The 18,058-nt window shown below is 44.6% G+C and overlaps 1 protein-coding gene across 1 annotated transcript; it reads left to right on the top strand.

Moving 5' to 3' along the window:
• The first annotated feature begins 1,345 nt into the window (after window positions 1-1,345).
• LOC110512965 (complement C1q-like protein 2) lies at window positions 1,346-2,549 on the top strand. The gene has a single exon (XM_021593058.2). The coding sequence runs from the start codon at window positions 1,609-1,611 to the stop codon at window positions 2,155-2,157; it is 549 nt and encodes a 182-aa protein (XP_021448733.2). The 5' UTR covers window positions 1,346-1,608; the 3' UTR covers window positions 2,158-2,549.
• The last annotated feature ends 15,509 nt before the right edge of the window (window positions 2,550-18,058 follow it).

Genomic DNA, 18,058 nt, shown 5'->3' with positions numbered 1-18,058 from the left:
TTTGGTGAAGGGACTATGTGTTTGTGTGGTCTAGTTTTGGTAAAGGGGCTATGTGTTTGTATGGTCTAGTTTTGGTGAAGGGACTATGTGTTTGTGTGGTCTAGTTTTGGTGAAGGGACTATGTGTTTGTGTGGTCTAGTTTTGGTGAGGAGAGATTCGCACTGTAAAGAAAAAAATACATTAGATGGAGGGCCTCTCACACACACACACACACACACACACACACACACACACACACACACACACACACACACATTCAATGTGTGTCGTCGACCGATATACTGTAAATTAACCGAAAGTGTAATAGTTGAATACACAACTAGGCTGAAACTGTCCATGTTTCCCATTTGGGACAGTAATGAAATAAACACACACATTAAACCCTTGATTACCACTGAGACCACCAGACCACCGCTCTGAATGACGCCAATTCATCAGATGAAATAATCAGCGTGTTCCCCTGAAGCAAAACACAGACCTCTCTCTCAATCTCTTCTACTGCCGCTGCAATTAGGATGTTAAGTGTTTTCTATTCACCTGCACCGTTCATTCGCTCTGTCCCCAGTGGAGCTTTTCATTCTTAAAGGCCCAATGCAGCCGTTTTAATCTCAATATCAAATCACTTCTGTGTAGCAATTAGGACCTTACTGTAATAGATTTCTGTTAAAACTGAAGAAAAAAAATGGATTGTTAGCAAAAAAAATATTTCTCAAGAAAGAATTTTACTAGGACAGTCTGGGAGTGGTCTGAGAAGGGAGTGGTCTGAGAAGGGAGTGGTCTGAGAAGGGAGTGGTCTGAGAAGGGAGTGGTCTGAGAAGGGAGTGGTCTGAGAAGGGAGTGGTCTGAGAAGGGAGTGGAAAACTGAAAACCAGCTGTTATTGGCAAAGAGGTTTGGAATTATTTACAGTTGAATAGCTGCTGATCAAGGTCACAAAACCGAAAACGATGCCAAACAACATTTCTGAAGAAACAGAAGAGAAAACAGTTAGTCACTGCATTGAAACATTCCTCTGTGTATAGTCCACACCCACACACAAACACACACACACCCACACACACACACACACACACACACACACACACACACACACACACACACACACACACACACACACACACACACACACACACACACACACACACACAAAACTTTATACTGAATGCCAGAACATGTATTTCCTGGCTCTAAGGATCACATGATTTAAAGGAAGAACATGGGCCTCATCAAAACACCCACCAACTGTCTGTTTCACCATAAATGCAGAATATTTTCACAAGACAGGACACAATGCAACACACACAGACCATTTCACCTATTAGGCAGAAAAACGGTCACCAGAAGTTCATCCTGTTTCCAAGAAACTCATGTTTTATTACAGAGAATTTACATAATTGTGACACTGAAGTGATGAATGCATACTTAATTAAGTCAATGCATATAACCTTGAGATGGAAGAAGTTTCCCTTTGTACTTGCCTTTGCATTTTGATGTGACTGCTTGCACCCCAGAGCACTCTGCATAAAGCTGTTACCTCGACCACAACCACAGACTCAACTCTTCTCCTTTACAGAGTCAACTTGTTCCTGAAGATCTCTATCTAAACAGTCATGGAAGCCACCCTGACAGCCAGTGAGTGCCAGGTAGAGGAACAGAATGACCTACTGCTTTCACTGAGAGCCACAGTGGAGAAACAGAGTTCTGCACTCCAAGAGCTGAGAGCCACCGTGGAGGAATTGAAGAGAGAGAACAGGGAGAGACCAAAGGTAGCCTTCTCAGCTTCACTGTCTGAAACCAAAGGACCATTCAATACTGACATCACCCTGGTCTACAAGCATGTCTTCACCAACATTGGCAATGCTTACAGTCCGGTGACTGGCATCTTTAAGGCGCCGGTGAGTGGAATCTACTACTTCAGATTCACTGCCTTTGGATTCACCTCCAAACATAGAAGAGTGTCCCTGTACAAAGGAGGACAACTTATGGTGACTGTGACTGACAGTAGCACACCACATGATGGAGAAGACAGTGGATCCAATGGTGTCACCCTGCAGCTGGTAGAAGGTGAAGAGGTGTACACACGTCTTAAAGCAGAACATCAAGTCTATGATGACGGGGCTCACCACACCACCTTCACTGGATTCCTGATCTGCTCGTAGGAAGCAGAGTAACAGTTGTTAGCAAAAACTAGCATTGGGTTAAATTTCAGCTTTTTTATTCAGTAAAATTGTTAATGAATAGATGTTAACAGTTCCAGTGATTTTACATTCTCTAAACTAAAATAGAAAAACATTGAAACTAGGTTTAGACAATGTGAAAATAATTTACAAGGTTACAAGTTTAATTTACAAGTTTTTGATTTGCTACTGAAATACATTGACTGTGGTGTTTTATGCGATGCTTAAGACATTGAGTTGTGTGTTTGATTTAAAATAAAACAAGATACACATTGAAGTGTCTAAGTTTGTAAAAAACATTGAGAGATGTACAGTATGCATGAATATTCTCCAACCGCCCCCTCCTTCCAAAAATGTAAGACATGTTTTTAAATGTAAATTCGATCCGTTTCTGTGTTCATTTTTTAAATACATTTTAAAATATTTATTTACACATTTTTGCCAATCTGGGATAGGAGGCTGTCTTTGACAATTGTTTCCTGAAATTCATCATTGTATGATTGATAAGGTGCTATGGAAAATATGACTGCCATAACAATTAGTGTGTTTTGGACGCAGGAAATCAGTGAATTAATTGTTTGGTTTTCCATTTCATTTGGTGCCAGCACCCTGTATGTTATTTAAAGACCATCTGGACATGCTCTAGTAGGAGTCTACACGATGTCAGGCACACAATACCATTCTGGACAACATATATTAATCAATATCGGACCGTCATTCTGGACAACATATATTAATCAGTATCGGACCGTCATTCTGCACAACATATATTAATCAGTATCGGACCGTCATTCTGGACAACATATATTAATCAGTATCGGACCGTCATTCTGCACAACATATTTTAATCAATATCGGACCGTCATTCTGCACAACATATATTAATCAGTATCGGACCGTCATTCTGGACAACATATATTAATCAATATCGGACCGTCATTCTGCACAACATATATTAATCAATATCGGACCGTCATTTTGGACAACATATATTAATCAATATCGGACCGTCATTCTGGACAACATATATTAATCAGTATCGGACCGTCATTCTGCACAACATATTTTAATCAATATCGGACCGTCATTCTGCACAACATATATTAATCAATATCGGACCGTCATTCTGGACAACATATATTAATCAATATCGGACCGTCATTCTGGACAACATATATTAATCAATATCGGACCGTCATTCTGGACAACATATATTAATCAGTATCGGACCGTCATTCTGCACAACATATATTAATCAGTATCGGACCGTCATTCTGCACAACATATATGAATCAATATCGGACTGTCATCCTGCACAACATATATTAATCAGTATCGGACCGTCATTCTGGACAACAGGAATTGAAAACATCAACATCCCTCTTTCTGAAACTTTTTTGGTCATGCATACTGAAAATACATGCATATTTAGGTTCTCCAAAATATGTTGTCGCGGCTCACAGACAGATGGTTTGCATCACTGATACAGTATGAGTGTGAATGGACAAGAGGAGTGCTGTATGTGGAATGACAGCAGCCTTGCACTGAGCACTGTTTGACCCTGGTTGAGTTGTTGCCTATCTTTTACATTCTGTAATTTCCTCAACTCTCACGTGGTTCAGTGGTTGACATCATGCATGTATCAACACACGCACCATACATGGCTTTATATGGAACACACTGAGGTGAAAGTCATTGGATGTCAGGGAGAGATGGAGGAGGGAAGTAGAGATGGATGGAGAGTTGGAGGGAGGTGGAGAAGGATGGAGAGTTGGAGGGAGGTGGAGAAGGATGGAGAGTTGGAGGGAGGTGGAGAAGGATGGACAGTTGGAGGGAAGTAGAGATGGATGGAGAGTTGGAGGGAGGTGGAGAAGGATGGAGAGTTGAAGGGAGGTGAAGAATGGAGAGTTGGAGGGAGGTGGAGAAGTATGGAGAGTTGGAGGGAAGTAGAGAAGGATGGAGAGTTGGAGGGAGGTGAAGGATGGAGAGTTGGAGGGAGGTGGAGAAGTATGGAGAGTTTAAGGGAGGTGTAGGATGGAGAGTTGGAGGGAGGTGGAGAAGTATGGAGAGTTGAAGGGAGGTGTAAGATGGAGAATTGGAGGGAGGTGGAGAAGGATGGAGAGAGAGAGAGAGACACAAACACACAGAGGGACCGAAATGCCATGTTACAAGGTCATGAGAGCAGACCATTACCAAGTCCCCACATCTTTCCTCTAGTAGATACCAACCCAATTAGATTTCATAACAATCAATCAGAAATATAAGATGTGCTCTGGGCACAACCAGATGTGTGTGTAACATAATATCATTGCTAAACTGGAACATCTTTTAAAGAATACCTCTAAGGTGATATCATTTATTCAGAAGACGCTTCAGTTAAACAATAGCAGATGTGGAAATAGAATTGAGTACACATTGTCAGCATAGCTCACGTAAACATGCACAGCTCCCCTCTCAAATGGCACCCTATTCCCTGCATATTGCACTAGAACATATGAGGCTCTGGTCAAAAGTAGTGCACTATGTAGGGAATAGGGTGCCGTTTGGGAGGTTATGTAAGATAAGATCACAATGTTCTTTTTAGAATACCAAACCTCCTTCACCATGGTGAAATCGGAAAGAACATTTGCCCTAAGAAATGTGGGTTTTATGAAAACAGGATATCCCCTACATAAACAATAACAGAAACAACAACTGTTTCTATTCCAAACAGGTGAAGATAATTATGTCATTTAATCTGGTGCCTTTATGGGTGAATGCTGACACCCACATGTCTGTGCCAGGCCAATAAAACTAGATCCTGTCTGCTAGTACCTGCGTCTGATCAAACCAAATTTTATTTGTCACATGCGCCGAATGCAACAGGTGTAGTAGACCTTACAGTGAACTGCTGAATACAACAGGTGTAGTAGACCTTACAGTGAAATGCTGAATACAACAGGTGTAGTAGACCTTACAGTGAACTGCTGAATACAACAGGTGTAGTAGACCTTACAGTGAAATGCTTACTTACAATCCCTTAACCAACAATGCAGTTCAAGAAATAGAGTTAAGAAAATATTTACTAAATAAACTAAAGTAAAAAAATAGAATAAAGGAACACAATAAAACAACAACAATACAAGGTCTGATGATTTTCATCATTATTTTCAATGGGCCTAAACATGCCCTTTTCTACTGTCCTGTAGGTAATATGAAGGTAGTACTGTATTTAGAGGGTCAACAGTTATTAACCTTGGGGCTCCGGAGGGGCACAGCAGTCTAAGGCACTGCATCTCAGTGCTAGAGGCGTCACTACAGTCCCTGGTTCAAATCCAGGCTGTGTTACATACAGGCGGGATTGGGAGACCCATAGGGCGGCGCACAATTGTCCCAGCGTCGTCCGGGTTTGGCCGGGGTAGGCCGTCATTGTAAATAAGAATTTATTCTTAACTGACTTGCCTTTTTAAATTAAACATTTTAAAATTAAAAATAGCTCCAACAACAATAGGAGACAGTGACTCCTGTGTTTATTAACAGTTGTGGTTGCTTCTTTCATCGGAGCATTGGCAACATTACAAGTGATTCATTTCCTGTTGTCTTCCGGCCTGTGTCATTCATTCATTCCTATTTCCGGCCCACATCATCATTCGTCCTGTGGTCCGGTCCCCTAAGTCATAACACTGAGTGGTCCTGGGGTCTGGTTCCCTGCAGTCATAACAGTGAGTGGTCCTGGGGTCCGGTCCCCTAAGTCATAACACTGAGTGGTCCTGGGGTCTGGTTCCCTGCAGTCATAGTACGGAGTGGTCCTGGGGTCTGGTCTGGCCACCTGTAGTCATAGCACTGAGTGGTCCTGGGGTCTGGTTCCCTGCAGTCATAACAGTGAGTGGTCCCGGGGTCTGGTCCCCTACAGTCATAACACTGAGTGGTCCTGGTGTCTGGCCACTTGTCGTCATAACACTGAGTGGTCCTGGTGTCTGGCCACTTGTAGTCATAACACTGAGTGGTCCTGGTGTCTGGTCCCCTACAGTCATAGCACTGAGTGGTCCTGGTGTCTGGTCCCCTACAGTCATAACACTGAGTGGTCCTGGTGTCTGGTCCCCTACAGTCATAGCACTGAGTGGTCCTGGTGTCTGGTCCCCTACAGTCATAACACTGAGTGGTCCTGGTGTCTGGTCCCCTACAGTCATAGCACTGAGTGGTCCTGGGGTCTGGTTCCCTGCAGTCATAACAGTGAGTGGTCCTGGTGTCTTGCCACCTGTAGTCATAACACTGAGTGGTCCTGGTGTCTGGTCCCCTACAGTCATAACACTGAGTGGTCCTGGTGTCTGGTCTGGCCACCTGTAGTCATAACACTGAGTGGTCCTGGCGTCTGGTCTGGTCCCCTACAGTCATAACACTGAGTGGTCCTGGCGTCTGGTCTCGTCCCCTACAGTCATAACACTGAGTGGTCCTGGCGTCTGGTCTGGTCCCCTACAGTCATAACATTGAGTGGTCCTGGGGTCTGGTCTGGCCTGGCTACCTGCAGTCATAACACTGAACGGTCCCGGGGTCTGGTCACCTATAGTCAGTCATAACACTGAGTGCATTAATCATCTAAGGGCTCTATTCAATAAATTCCATGCAGCCTTGTTAACCAGTTGGAACACTGGAATGAGAAATGTAATTTACAGTGCCATGCAAAAGTATTCATCCCCCTTGGTGTTTTTTTGGGGGGGATTTCATGTAATGGACATACACAAAATAGTCCAAATTGGTGAAGTGAAATGAAAAAAATTACTTGTTTCAAAAAATAATTTAAAAAAATGTTTGGAAAAGTGGTGCGTGCATAGGTATTCACCCCTTTTGCTACGAAGCCCGTAAATAAGATCTGGTGCAACCAATTACCTTCAGAAGTCACATAATTAGTCAAATAAAGTCCACCTGTGTGCAATCTAAGTGTCACATGATCTGTCACATGATCTCAGTATATATATACACCTGTTCTGAAAGGCCCCAGAGTCTGCAACACAGCTAAGCAAGGGGCACCACCAAGCAAGCAGCACCATGAAGACCAAGGAGCTCTCCAAACAGGTCAGGGACAAAGTTGTGGAGAAGTACTTATCAGGGTTGGGTTATAGGAAAGTATCCGAAACTTTGAACATCCTACAGAGCACCATTAAATTCACTTTTAAAAATGTTTAAGAATATGGCACCACAACAAACCTGCCAGGAGCGGGCCGCCCACCAAAACTCACAGACCAGGCAAAGAGGGCATTAATCAGAGAGGCAACAAAGAGCCCAAAGATAACCCTGAAGGAGCTGCAAAGCTCCACAGCGGAGATTGGAGTATCTGTCCATAGGACCACTTTAAGCCGCACACTCCACAGAGCTGGGATTTACACTCCACAGAGCTGGGATTTACTGAAGAGTTGCCAGACAAAAAGCCATTGCTTAAAGAAAAAAATAAGCAAACACGTTTGGTGTTCACCAAAAGGCATGTGGGAGACTCACCAAATGTATGGAAGAAGGTACTCTGGTCTGATGAGACTAAAATTTAGCTTTTTGGCCATCAAGGAAAACGCTATGTTTGGCGCAATCCCAACCCCTCACATCACCCCGAGAACACCATCCCCACAGTGAAGCATGGTGGTGGCAGCATCATGCTGTGGGGATGTTTTTAATCAGCAGGGACTTTGAAACTAGTCAGACTTGAAATAATGACAAATACAGGGAAATTCTTGAGGGGAAACCTGTTTCAGTCTTCCAGAGATTTGAGACTGGGATGGAGGTTCACCTTCCAGCAGGACAATGATCCTAAGCATACTGCTAAAGCAACACTCGAGTGGTTTAAGGGGAAACGTTTTAATGTCTTGGAATGGCCTAGTCAAAGCCCAAACCTTAATCCAATTGAGAATCTCTGGTATGAAGATTGTGTACACCAGCGGAACCCATCCAACTTGAAGGAGCTGGAGCAGTTTTGCCTTGAAGAATGGGAAAAAATCCCAGTGGCTAGATGTCCAAAGCTTATAGAGACATACTCCAAGAGACTTGTAGCTGTAATTGCTGTAAAAGGTGTCTCTACAAAGTATTGACTTTGGGGGGGGTGAATAGTTATGCACGCTCAAGTTTTTGGTTTTGGTCTTATTTCTTGTTTGTTTCACATTAAAAAATACTTAGCATCTTCAAAGTGGTAGGCATTTTGTGTAAACCCCCCCATAAAATCAATTTTAATTCCAGGTTGTAAGTCAACAAAATAGGAAAAATGCCAAGGGGGGTGAATACTTTTGCAAGCCACTATACACCTCCGTTAGGTTGATAGAAATCCTCCTGATTTAGTTTAATGATTAGGCTGATCGTTATTTCTACAAAGCCTACACTTGATTTTGTAACGTGAGTGGGGTGGGTGTGGCTTCATAACAATGACGATAGCAGTTCCACCTCCGACACCACCAAAACATCAGCTATGAAGGCGTTGCCTATCATCGGTGAAAGCTTGACCTGATTGAATCTAGGCCTAAGTGTATGTGGAGGCAGAGGGCTTTGCATAGCAGAAACTCCCATCTACCCCTTCAGCCTGCCTCTCTACACTATCAGCCCAGTCTCTGTTGAGTGAAGAGGAGAGAGATGTCCACACATGTCAACTCCTTAGAATGCTCAAATAGTCTCTATTGCTGTGGGAACAGAATACTGTCAGTGGAGGAATTATCTATGTTCTTCACTTACAGGTTAAAGGTTAATCATCAGTCACTCATCAACCCACCTACCCCCCTACCTGCATAGCATAGATAGATATATAGATTCTGATTAGTGAAGCCGAATCTCATCTCTCACAAGTCAATGCCCTGGAATGTGATACCTACCTCTATTCTCATTCACCAGTTTTTTTCTCTCTTCATTTTTCAGGTTATATTACATGTATCTAAGATGGTGAAGGACAAACACACATACCAGTGGTCTGATGCGATGACACTGTTGGACTGGGTCCAAGAAGTTAGTAGATTCCTGTATATCAGCCCGTAGATCTGGGTCTACTATTAGATGTTAGGTAGCCTTGTTCAAGACAGAATGTGTTAACTCCACTACTGCAGAAATACTGTCGCCTAAAATGTTGTGTATGTTTGCCTTCGCCCTATTGCACCAACTATCTGTGTCATAAGTCAAATCACTACAGCTTGAGTCCTGGAATACAACACTATCTACAATACTACTGTGCAGATCCTTGTAAGAAAAGAAAACTAGTGAATACACCAATAAACATATACTGTATAGTACAGCAAGCTCTTTAAAAACATCATGGGCAGACCTGGCATAGCACAGAACATGCATGAGTGATGTGGTAATGATTATGGTGCCGGGCCAGAAGGGGACTGTTGTCATGTGTGAGCTTTACAATGAGAGCGTGATGAGAGCTTTGCAGAGACGTGAAAGCCTTATCCAGCTAGACAGATGACCAGGGTGTATGCACACACACACACACACACACACACACACACACACACACACACACACACACACACACACACCTCCATGCCTCTCCTAGCTATCTATATCTCCTTATTTTACTGATACGAGTGGTTGGCCTCGTGACAGCAGTCTGCAGGCATGTCAGAGTGGTTGGCCTCGTGACAGCAGTATGCAGGCATGTCAGAGTGATGGGGAGGAATGTAGGACTTGGTCAGTAAGCAGAGAGAAAAGGGTTGGTATGCAGTGGTGTAAAGTACTGACATAAAAATACTTTAAAGTTCAGTAATACTTTAGTTGTTTATTTGGGGTGCCTGTACTTTACTTTACTATTTATATTTTTAACAACTTTTACTTTTACTTCACTACGTTCCTAAAGAAAATAATGTACTTTTTACTCCATACATTTTCACAGACACCCAAAAGTACTCGTCACATTTAGAATCTTTAGCAGGACAAGAGAACATCCCTGGTCATCCCTACTGCCTCTGATCTGGCGGACTCACTAAACAGAGAACATCCCTGGTCATCCCTACTGCCTCTGATCTGGCAGACTCACTAAACAGAGAACATCCCTGGTCATCCCTACTGCCTCTGATCTGGCGGACTCACTAAACAGAGAACATCCCTGGTCATCCCTACTGCCTCTGATCTGGTGGACTCACTAAACAGAGAACATCCCTGATCATCCCTACTGCCTCTGATCTGGCGGACTCACTAAACAGAGAACATCCCTGGCCATCCCTACTGCCTCTGATCTGGTGGACTCACTAAACAGAGAACATCCCTGGTCATCCCTACTGCCTCTGATCTGGAGGACTCACTAAACACACATGCTGTGTTTATAAATGATGTATGGGTGTTGGAGTGTGCCCCTAGCTAAAACAGGAAAATTGTGCTATCTGGTTTAATATAAGTCATTTGAAATGATTTATGCTTTTACATTTACTTTTGATACTTTAGTATATTTAAAACCAAATACACTGCTCAAAAAAATAAAGGGAACACTAAAATAACACATCCTAGATCTGAATGAATGAAATATTCTTATTAAATACTATTTTCTTTACATAGTTGAATGTGCTGACAACAAAATCACACAAAAATGATCAATGGAAATCTAATTTATCAACCCATGGAGGTCTGGATTTGGAGTCACACTCAAAATTAAAGTGGAAAACCACACTACAGGCTGATCCAACTGTGATGTAATGTTCTTAAAACAAGTCAAAATGAGGTTCAGTTATGTGTGTGGCCTCCCTACAACGCCTGGGCATGCTCCTGATGAGGTGGCGGATGGTCTCCTGAGGGATCTCCTCCCAGACCTGGACTAAAGCATCCGCCAACTCCTGGACAGTCTGTGGTGCAACGTGGCGTTGGTGGATGGAGCGAGACATGATGTTCCAGATGTGCTCAATTGGATTCAGGTCTGGGGAACGGGCGGGCCAGTCCATAGCATCAATGCCTTCCTCTTGCAGGAACTGCTGACACACTCCAGCCACATGAGGTCTAGCATTGTCTTGTATTAGGAGGAACCCATGGCCAACCGCACCAGCATATGGTCTCCCAAGGGTCTGAGGATCTCATCTCGGTACCTAATGGCAGTCAGGCTACCTCTGGCGAGCACATGGAGGGGTGTGCGGCCCCCCAAAGAAATGCCACCCCACACCATGACTGACCCACCGCCAAACCGGTCATGCTGGAGGATGTTGCAGGCAGCAGAACGTTCTCCACTGCGTCTCCAGACTCTGTCACGTCTGTCACGTGCTCAGTGTGAACCTGCTTTCATCTGTGAAGAGCACAAGGCGCTAGTGGCGAATTTGCCAATCTTGGTGTTCTCTGGCAAATGCCAAACGTCCTGCACGGTGTTGGGCTGTAAGCACAACCCTCACCTGTGGACGTCGGGCCCTCATACCACCCTCATGGAGTCTGTTTCTGACCGTTTGAGCAGACACATGCACATTTGTGGCCTGCTGGAGGTCATTTTGCAGGGCTCTGGCAGTGTTCCTCCTGCTTCTCCTTGCACAAAGGTGGAGGTAGCGGTCCTGCTGCTGGGTTGTTGCCCTCCTACGGCCTCCTCTCCTGATGTACTGGCCTGTCTCCTGGTAGCGCCTCCATGCTCTGGACACTACGCTGACAGACACAGCAAACCTTCTTGCCACAGCTTGCATTGATGTGCCATCCTGGATGAGCTGCACTACCTGAGCCACTTGTGTGGGTTGTAGACTCCGTCTTATGCTACCACTAGAGTGAAACCACCGCCAGCATTCAAAAGTGACCAAAACATCAGCCAGGAAGCATTGGAACTGAGAAATGGTCTGTGGTCACCACCTGCAGAACAACTCCTTTATTGGGGGTGTCTTGCTAATTGTCTATAATTTCCACCTGTTGTCTATTCCGTTTGCACAACAGCATGTGAAATTTATTGTCAATCAGTGTTGCTTCCTAAGTGGACAGTTTGATTTCACAGAAGTGTGATTGACTTGGAGTTACATTGTGTTGTTTATGTGTTCCCTTTATTTTTTTGAGCAGTGTACATTTAGACTTTTACTGCAGTAGTATTTTACTGGGTGACATTCAGTTTTACTGCAGTAGTATTTTACTGGGTGACATTCAGTTTTACTGAAGTAGTATTTTACTGGGTGACATTCAGTTTTACTGCAGTAGTATTTTACTGGGTGACATTCAGTTTTACTGCAGTAGTATTTTACTGGGTGACATTCAGTTTTACTGCAGTAGTATTTTACTGGGTGACATTCAGTTTTACTGAAGTAGTATTTTACTGGGTGACATTCAGTTTTACTGCAGTAGTATTTTACTGGGTGACATTCAGTTTTACTGCAGTAGTATTTTACTGGGTGACATTCAGTTTTACTGCAGTAGTATTTTACTGGGTGACATTCAGTTTTATTGCAGTAGTATTTTACTGGGTGACATTCAGTTTTACTGCAGTAGTATTTTACTGGGTGACATTCAGTTTTACTGCAGTAGTATTTTTTAAGGTATCTTTACTTTTACTCAAGTTTGACAATTGGATACTTTTTCCACCACTGTTGCTATGTCAGCTAGGTGACTCCTGCTCTTTACTCTAAATAACAGAGGGAGAAGGGTTGCTATGTCAGGTAGGTGACTCCTGCTCTTTACTCTAAAGAACAGAGAGAGAAGGGTTGCTATGTCAGGTAGGTGACTCCTGCTCTTTACTCTAAAGAACAGAGAGAGAAGGGTTGCTATGTCAGGTAGGTGACTCCTGCTCTTTACTCTAAATAACAGAGAGAGAAGGGTTGCTATGTCAGGTAGGTGACTCCTGCTCTTTACTCTAAAGAACAGAGGGAGAAGGGTTGCTATGTCAGGTAGGTGACTCCTGCTCTTTACTCTTAAGAACAGAGGGAGAAGGGTTGCTATGTCAGGTAGGTGACTCCTGCTCTTTACTCTAAAGAACAGAGAGAGAAGGGTTGCTATGTCAGGTAGGTGACTCCTGCTCTTTACTCTAAAGAACAGAGAGAGAAGGGTTGCTATGTCAGGTAGGTGACTCCTGCTCTTTACTCTAAAGAACAGAGAGAGAAGGGTTGCTATGTCAGGTAGGTGAATCCTGCTCTTTACTCTAAAGAACAGAGGGAGAAGGGTTGCTATGTCAGGTAGGTGACTCCTGCTCTTTACTCTTAAGAACAGAGGGAGAAGGGTTGCTATGTCAGGTAGGTGACTCCTGCTCTTTACTCTAAAGAACAGAGAGAGAAGGGTTGCTATGTCAGGTAGGTGACTCCTGCTCTTTACTCTAAAGAACAGAGAGAGAAGGGTTGCTATGTCAGGTAGGTGACTCCTGCTCTTTACTCTAAAGAACAGAGAGAGAAGGGTTGCTATGTCAGGTAGGTGAATCCTGCTCTTTACTCTAAAGAACAGAGAGAGAAGGGTTATGCTATGTCAGGTAGGTGACTCAGCTAAGTCCCAGGTCATGATAACACAGACCTCAGCTAAGTCCCAGGTCATGATAACACAGACCTCAGCTAAGTCCCAGGTCATGATAACACATACCTCAGCTAAGTCCCAGGTCATGATAACACATACCTCAGCTAAGTCCCAGGTCATGATAACACATACCTCAGCTAAGTCCCAGGTCATGATAACACATACCTCAGCTAAGTCCCAGGTCATGATAACACACACCTCAGCTAAGTCCCAGGTCATGTAAAACATACCTCAGCTAAGTCCCAGGTCATGATAACACATACCTCAGCTAAGTCCCAGGTCATGATAACACATACCTCAGCTAAGTCCCAGGTCATGATAACACATACCTCAGCTAAGTCCCAGGTCATGTAACACATACCTCAGCTAAGTCCCAGGTCATGATAACATGGTAACAGGTATAACAGCTAAGTCCCAGGTCATGATAACAGGTATAACAGCTAAGTCCCAGGTCATGATAACATGGTAACAGGTATAACAGCTAAGTCCCAGGTCATGATAACAGGTATAACAGCTAAGTCCCAGGTCATGTTAACATGGTAACAGGTATAACAGCTAAGTCCCAGGTCATGGTAACAGGTATAACAGCTAAGTCATGAAAACACATCCCTCAGCCAAGTCCCATGTCATGGTAACAGGTATAACAGCTAAGTCCCAGGTCATAGTACAATGGTAACAGGTATAACAGGGTAGATGTGTGTGAGTAATGGGTGAGGATGCTTTAGGTCAAAGGGGAGGAGAAGTATTTTTCTCCTAGACCATTTAATGAAACCATACCTAACAGTGTAGATGGTGTAGGATGACCAGAATGACCTGTTCGGGTTCTCTACGCATGGGATTCCACAGTCACGGGTCACCTCTCCCCATCAGTGGGGGGGGGGGTCTTTAAGGGGCCACATTGAAAGAACACCTCTGTTTGTAGGAAAGGAGGATTACCAACTGATACTGAGTAATTATCCTGAGAGCTCAGACAGACGAACAACACCCCACAGACACATAGAATCAGGCATGGACGCAGCCGCACGCACGCACGCACACACGCACGCACACACGCACGCACACACATATACCTCTCTCTCTCTGCCCAACACTCACATCGCCCATGGTCTATACCTTCATTCCTCAGCCCCTGTCTTGGTCGCTGATTGGCCAGTTAGATTGAACAACCAAACAGCCTATTGATTCCTGTTGGAATGTTTGGAATGTTAGATGGCTATCAGAGTTCCTGAACATCTGAGGTCAGTTCTCCCGTAACCTGGGGCAACTTAGGAACTCTTGGAATTTCCATTCCTTAGTGACGAGGCCAGGTCAGGAACCCAATGTCCTCCTTAACCTGGGTGTGTCTCAAATGGCACCCTATTCCCTACATAGTGCACTACTTTTTGAGTCCAATGGGCCCTGGTCAAAAGTAGTGCACCCTATAGGGAACAGGATGCAGTTTTGGACACCCTGTTGTTAGTTGGTGACTGCTGAGATTCCATATATGGACAGGTTGAACCTGGATGTAATATAAATAGGGTCAATCTCTAACTCATGTCAGTGACAGAGAATGTGTGTGGTTGTTGACTTTGGCAGGACCTTTGTGGATGTATGCACCAGCTATTTATGTACAGTATCAGCCAAGCTGTGTATGAAGTAGGGCAAAGACTGACAGTCAGACAGCACCAGCGTCTCAGTACTGATCTTTCTCCCATTCTGAGTGGCATCACCCTCCTCCCTTCAAAGACAGGCTAAAGATGTGTGTGTGTGTGTGTGTGTGTGTGTGTGTGTGTGTGTGTGTGTGTGTGTGAAAAAGACATTGAAAGAGGAGATGCAAGGGAAACTCACAACAGAATGTTTCAGCCCAATCCTACGCCGATAGGATGAGCGTTCCCTGTGGTGATGGAGAGAGAGGTTTAGTTGTAGCTATACAGCTGGGTTGGGAGAGAAAGATCTGTCCTATTTGGGCTTTATCTGGGTGGATGAGAACAAACACACTGAAATCACTAAAATATCTCTCTCCCTCATCACAACACCCTAACCTCTCTCCTCACGTCTTTATTAGTGTTGTCATCACTCACAATACATATATAAATATCTCCCTCTTCATCACAACACTAACCTCTCTCCTCACTTCTTTAGACGTTCTTTAATAGTGTGGTCATCACTCACTATATATATATGACCTTTTACCAGAATTCTCAACCTCCCACCACTCTCTCTCCTCTTCTCTCTCTCTCTCTCTCTCTCTCTCTCTCTCTCTCTCTCTCTCTCTCTCTCTCTCTCTTTCTCTCCCTCTCTCCTCTCCTTCTCCCTCTCTCTCTCTCTCTCTCTCTCGCTCTCTCTCTCTTTCTCTCCCTCTCTCCTCTCCTTCTCCCTCTCTCTCTCTCTCTCTCTCTCGCTCTCTCTCTTTCTCTCTCTCCCCTCTCTCTTTCTCTCCTCTCCTCTTCTCTCTCTCTCTTTCTCTCTCTCCTCTCCTTCTCCCTCTCTCTCTCTCTCTCTCCTCTTCTCTCCCCCCTCTCTCTCTCTCCTCCCACCCCCCTCTTTGTAGTGGTTCTTGATCGTATGCCAGACATTCCAAATGGTGTAGTAGTCCAGACAACCGGAGACAACCCATTCAGCCAGTCAGAACCAAATACCTGGATTCCCGAACATGGCCAGCATAGAAGCAGCTAAAAATAGAAAGATCACCACAGAAACGTGTTTGCCGTTCATAGAGAAATGCTTAATGGCGTGGTCACTGGTTCCAGGGTTTTGGGGTTAGCTTGGGTTGGGCTGGGTTGGAGGAGGGGTGATACATTGAGCTCCAGATTCCTTCCCTGCTACTAGATTGAGAGCTCTACAGTAGCCTGGGCCCACATCTGTTTGTGCTGTGTTGCCAACTCTTATGGTCATTCTGATGTTTGGTGTATATGACAATAGAAGTTGGCTACACAGCACAAACAGACCTGGGACCAGGCTATCTCTACAGCACTCGGTCAGTAGTAGAAAGAGACCAGTCTTCTCAGAGACGTTCGAAGAAGCCAACCCATGCTAGGAGCTTTAAACCGGCCCTTTAAACCGGCCTTTAAACCGACCCTTTAAACCGGCCCTTTAAACCGACCCTTTAAACCGGCCCTTTAAACCGGCCCTTTAAACCGACCCTTTAAACCGACCCTTTAAACCGACCCTTTAAACCGACCCTTTAAACCGGCCCTTTAAACCGGCCCTTTAAACCGACCCTTTAAACCGGCCCTTTAAACCGGCCCTTTAAACCGGCCCTTTAAACCGACCCTTTAAACCGGCCCTTTAAACCGACCCTTTAAACCGGCCCTTTAAACCGACCCTTTAAACCGGCCCTTTAAACCGGCCCTTTAAACCGACCCTTTAAACCGGCCCTTTAAACCGGCCCTTTAAACCGGCCCTTTAAACCGACCCTTTAAACCGGCCCTTTAAACCGACCCTTTAAACCGGCCCTTTAAACCGGCCCTTTAAACCGACCCTTTAAACCGGCCCTTTAAACCGGCCCTCTAAAACAACCACTGTCACACACCTACACACACACTTACACACTCCACTGTGCTGTTACTACTGGCCCTGGGCCTGCTTGGGTTCCTGGTGTGTGTGTTCCTGTGTTTACTTTACTTACTCTGTTTTCACCACCAGACCCACCAGACCCAGCCCTGCATGTGGAATGTCCTGCTAGCCTACAGTGCATGTTCCTCCAGACAGGAGCATGTCCTGCTAGCCTACAGTGACTGTTTCTCTAGACAGGAGCATGTCCTGCTAGCCTACAGTGACTGTTCCTCCAGACAGGAGCATGTCCTGCTAGCCTACAGTGATTGTTTCTCTAGACAGGAGCATGTCCTGCTATTCAACAGTGACTCTTTCTCTAGACAGGAGCATGTCCTGCTATTCTACAGTGACTCTTTCTCTAGACAGGAGCATGTCCAGCTAGCCTACAGTCAAACAAACACATTTATTCATAAAGCCCTTTCTACATCAGCCGATGTCACAAAGTGCTATACAGAAACCCAGCCTAAAATCCCAAACAGCAAGCAATGCAGATGTAGAGGCACGGTGTTTAGGAAAAACTCCCTAGAAAGGCAGGAACCTAGGAAGAAACCTAGAGAGGAACCAGGCTCTGAGGGGTGACCAGTCCTTTTCTGGCTGTGCCGGGTGGAGATTATAACAGAACATGGCCAAGATGTTCAAACATTCAAAGATGACCAGCAGGGTGCCTGTTTCTCTAGACAGGAGCATGTCCTGCTAACCTATAGTGCAGTGCCTGTTTCTCTAGACAGGAGCATGTCCTGCTAGCCTACAGTGCCTGTTTCTCTAGACAGGAGCATGTCCTGTTAGCCTACAGTGCCTGTTTCTCTAGACAGGAGCATGAGTGACTACCTTCAGACTTGGCCCTTTTCACTCCTCTGTTGGTGTTCAGTCCAAGGGAAAACACTAGTCCACTAGAGTTTATGCAAGTTCCCACTCTGTCTTAATGTGCATCCCAAATGGCACTCTATTCCCTATGTAGTGCACT

Source organism: Oncorhynchus mykiss, chromosome 21 (assembly GCF_013265735.2).
Source record: "Oncorhynchus mykiss isolate Arlee chromosome 21, USDA_OmykA_1.1, whole genome shotgun sequence".
NCBI lineage: Eukaryota > Metazoa > Chordata > Actinopteri > Salmoniformes > Salmonidae > Oncorhynchus > Oncorhynchus mykiss.
The sequence above is the reverse complement of the archived record's forward strand: the minus strand, read 5'-3'. Positions and strand labels throughout refer to the sequence as shown.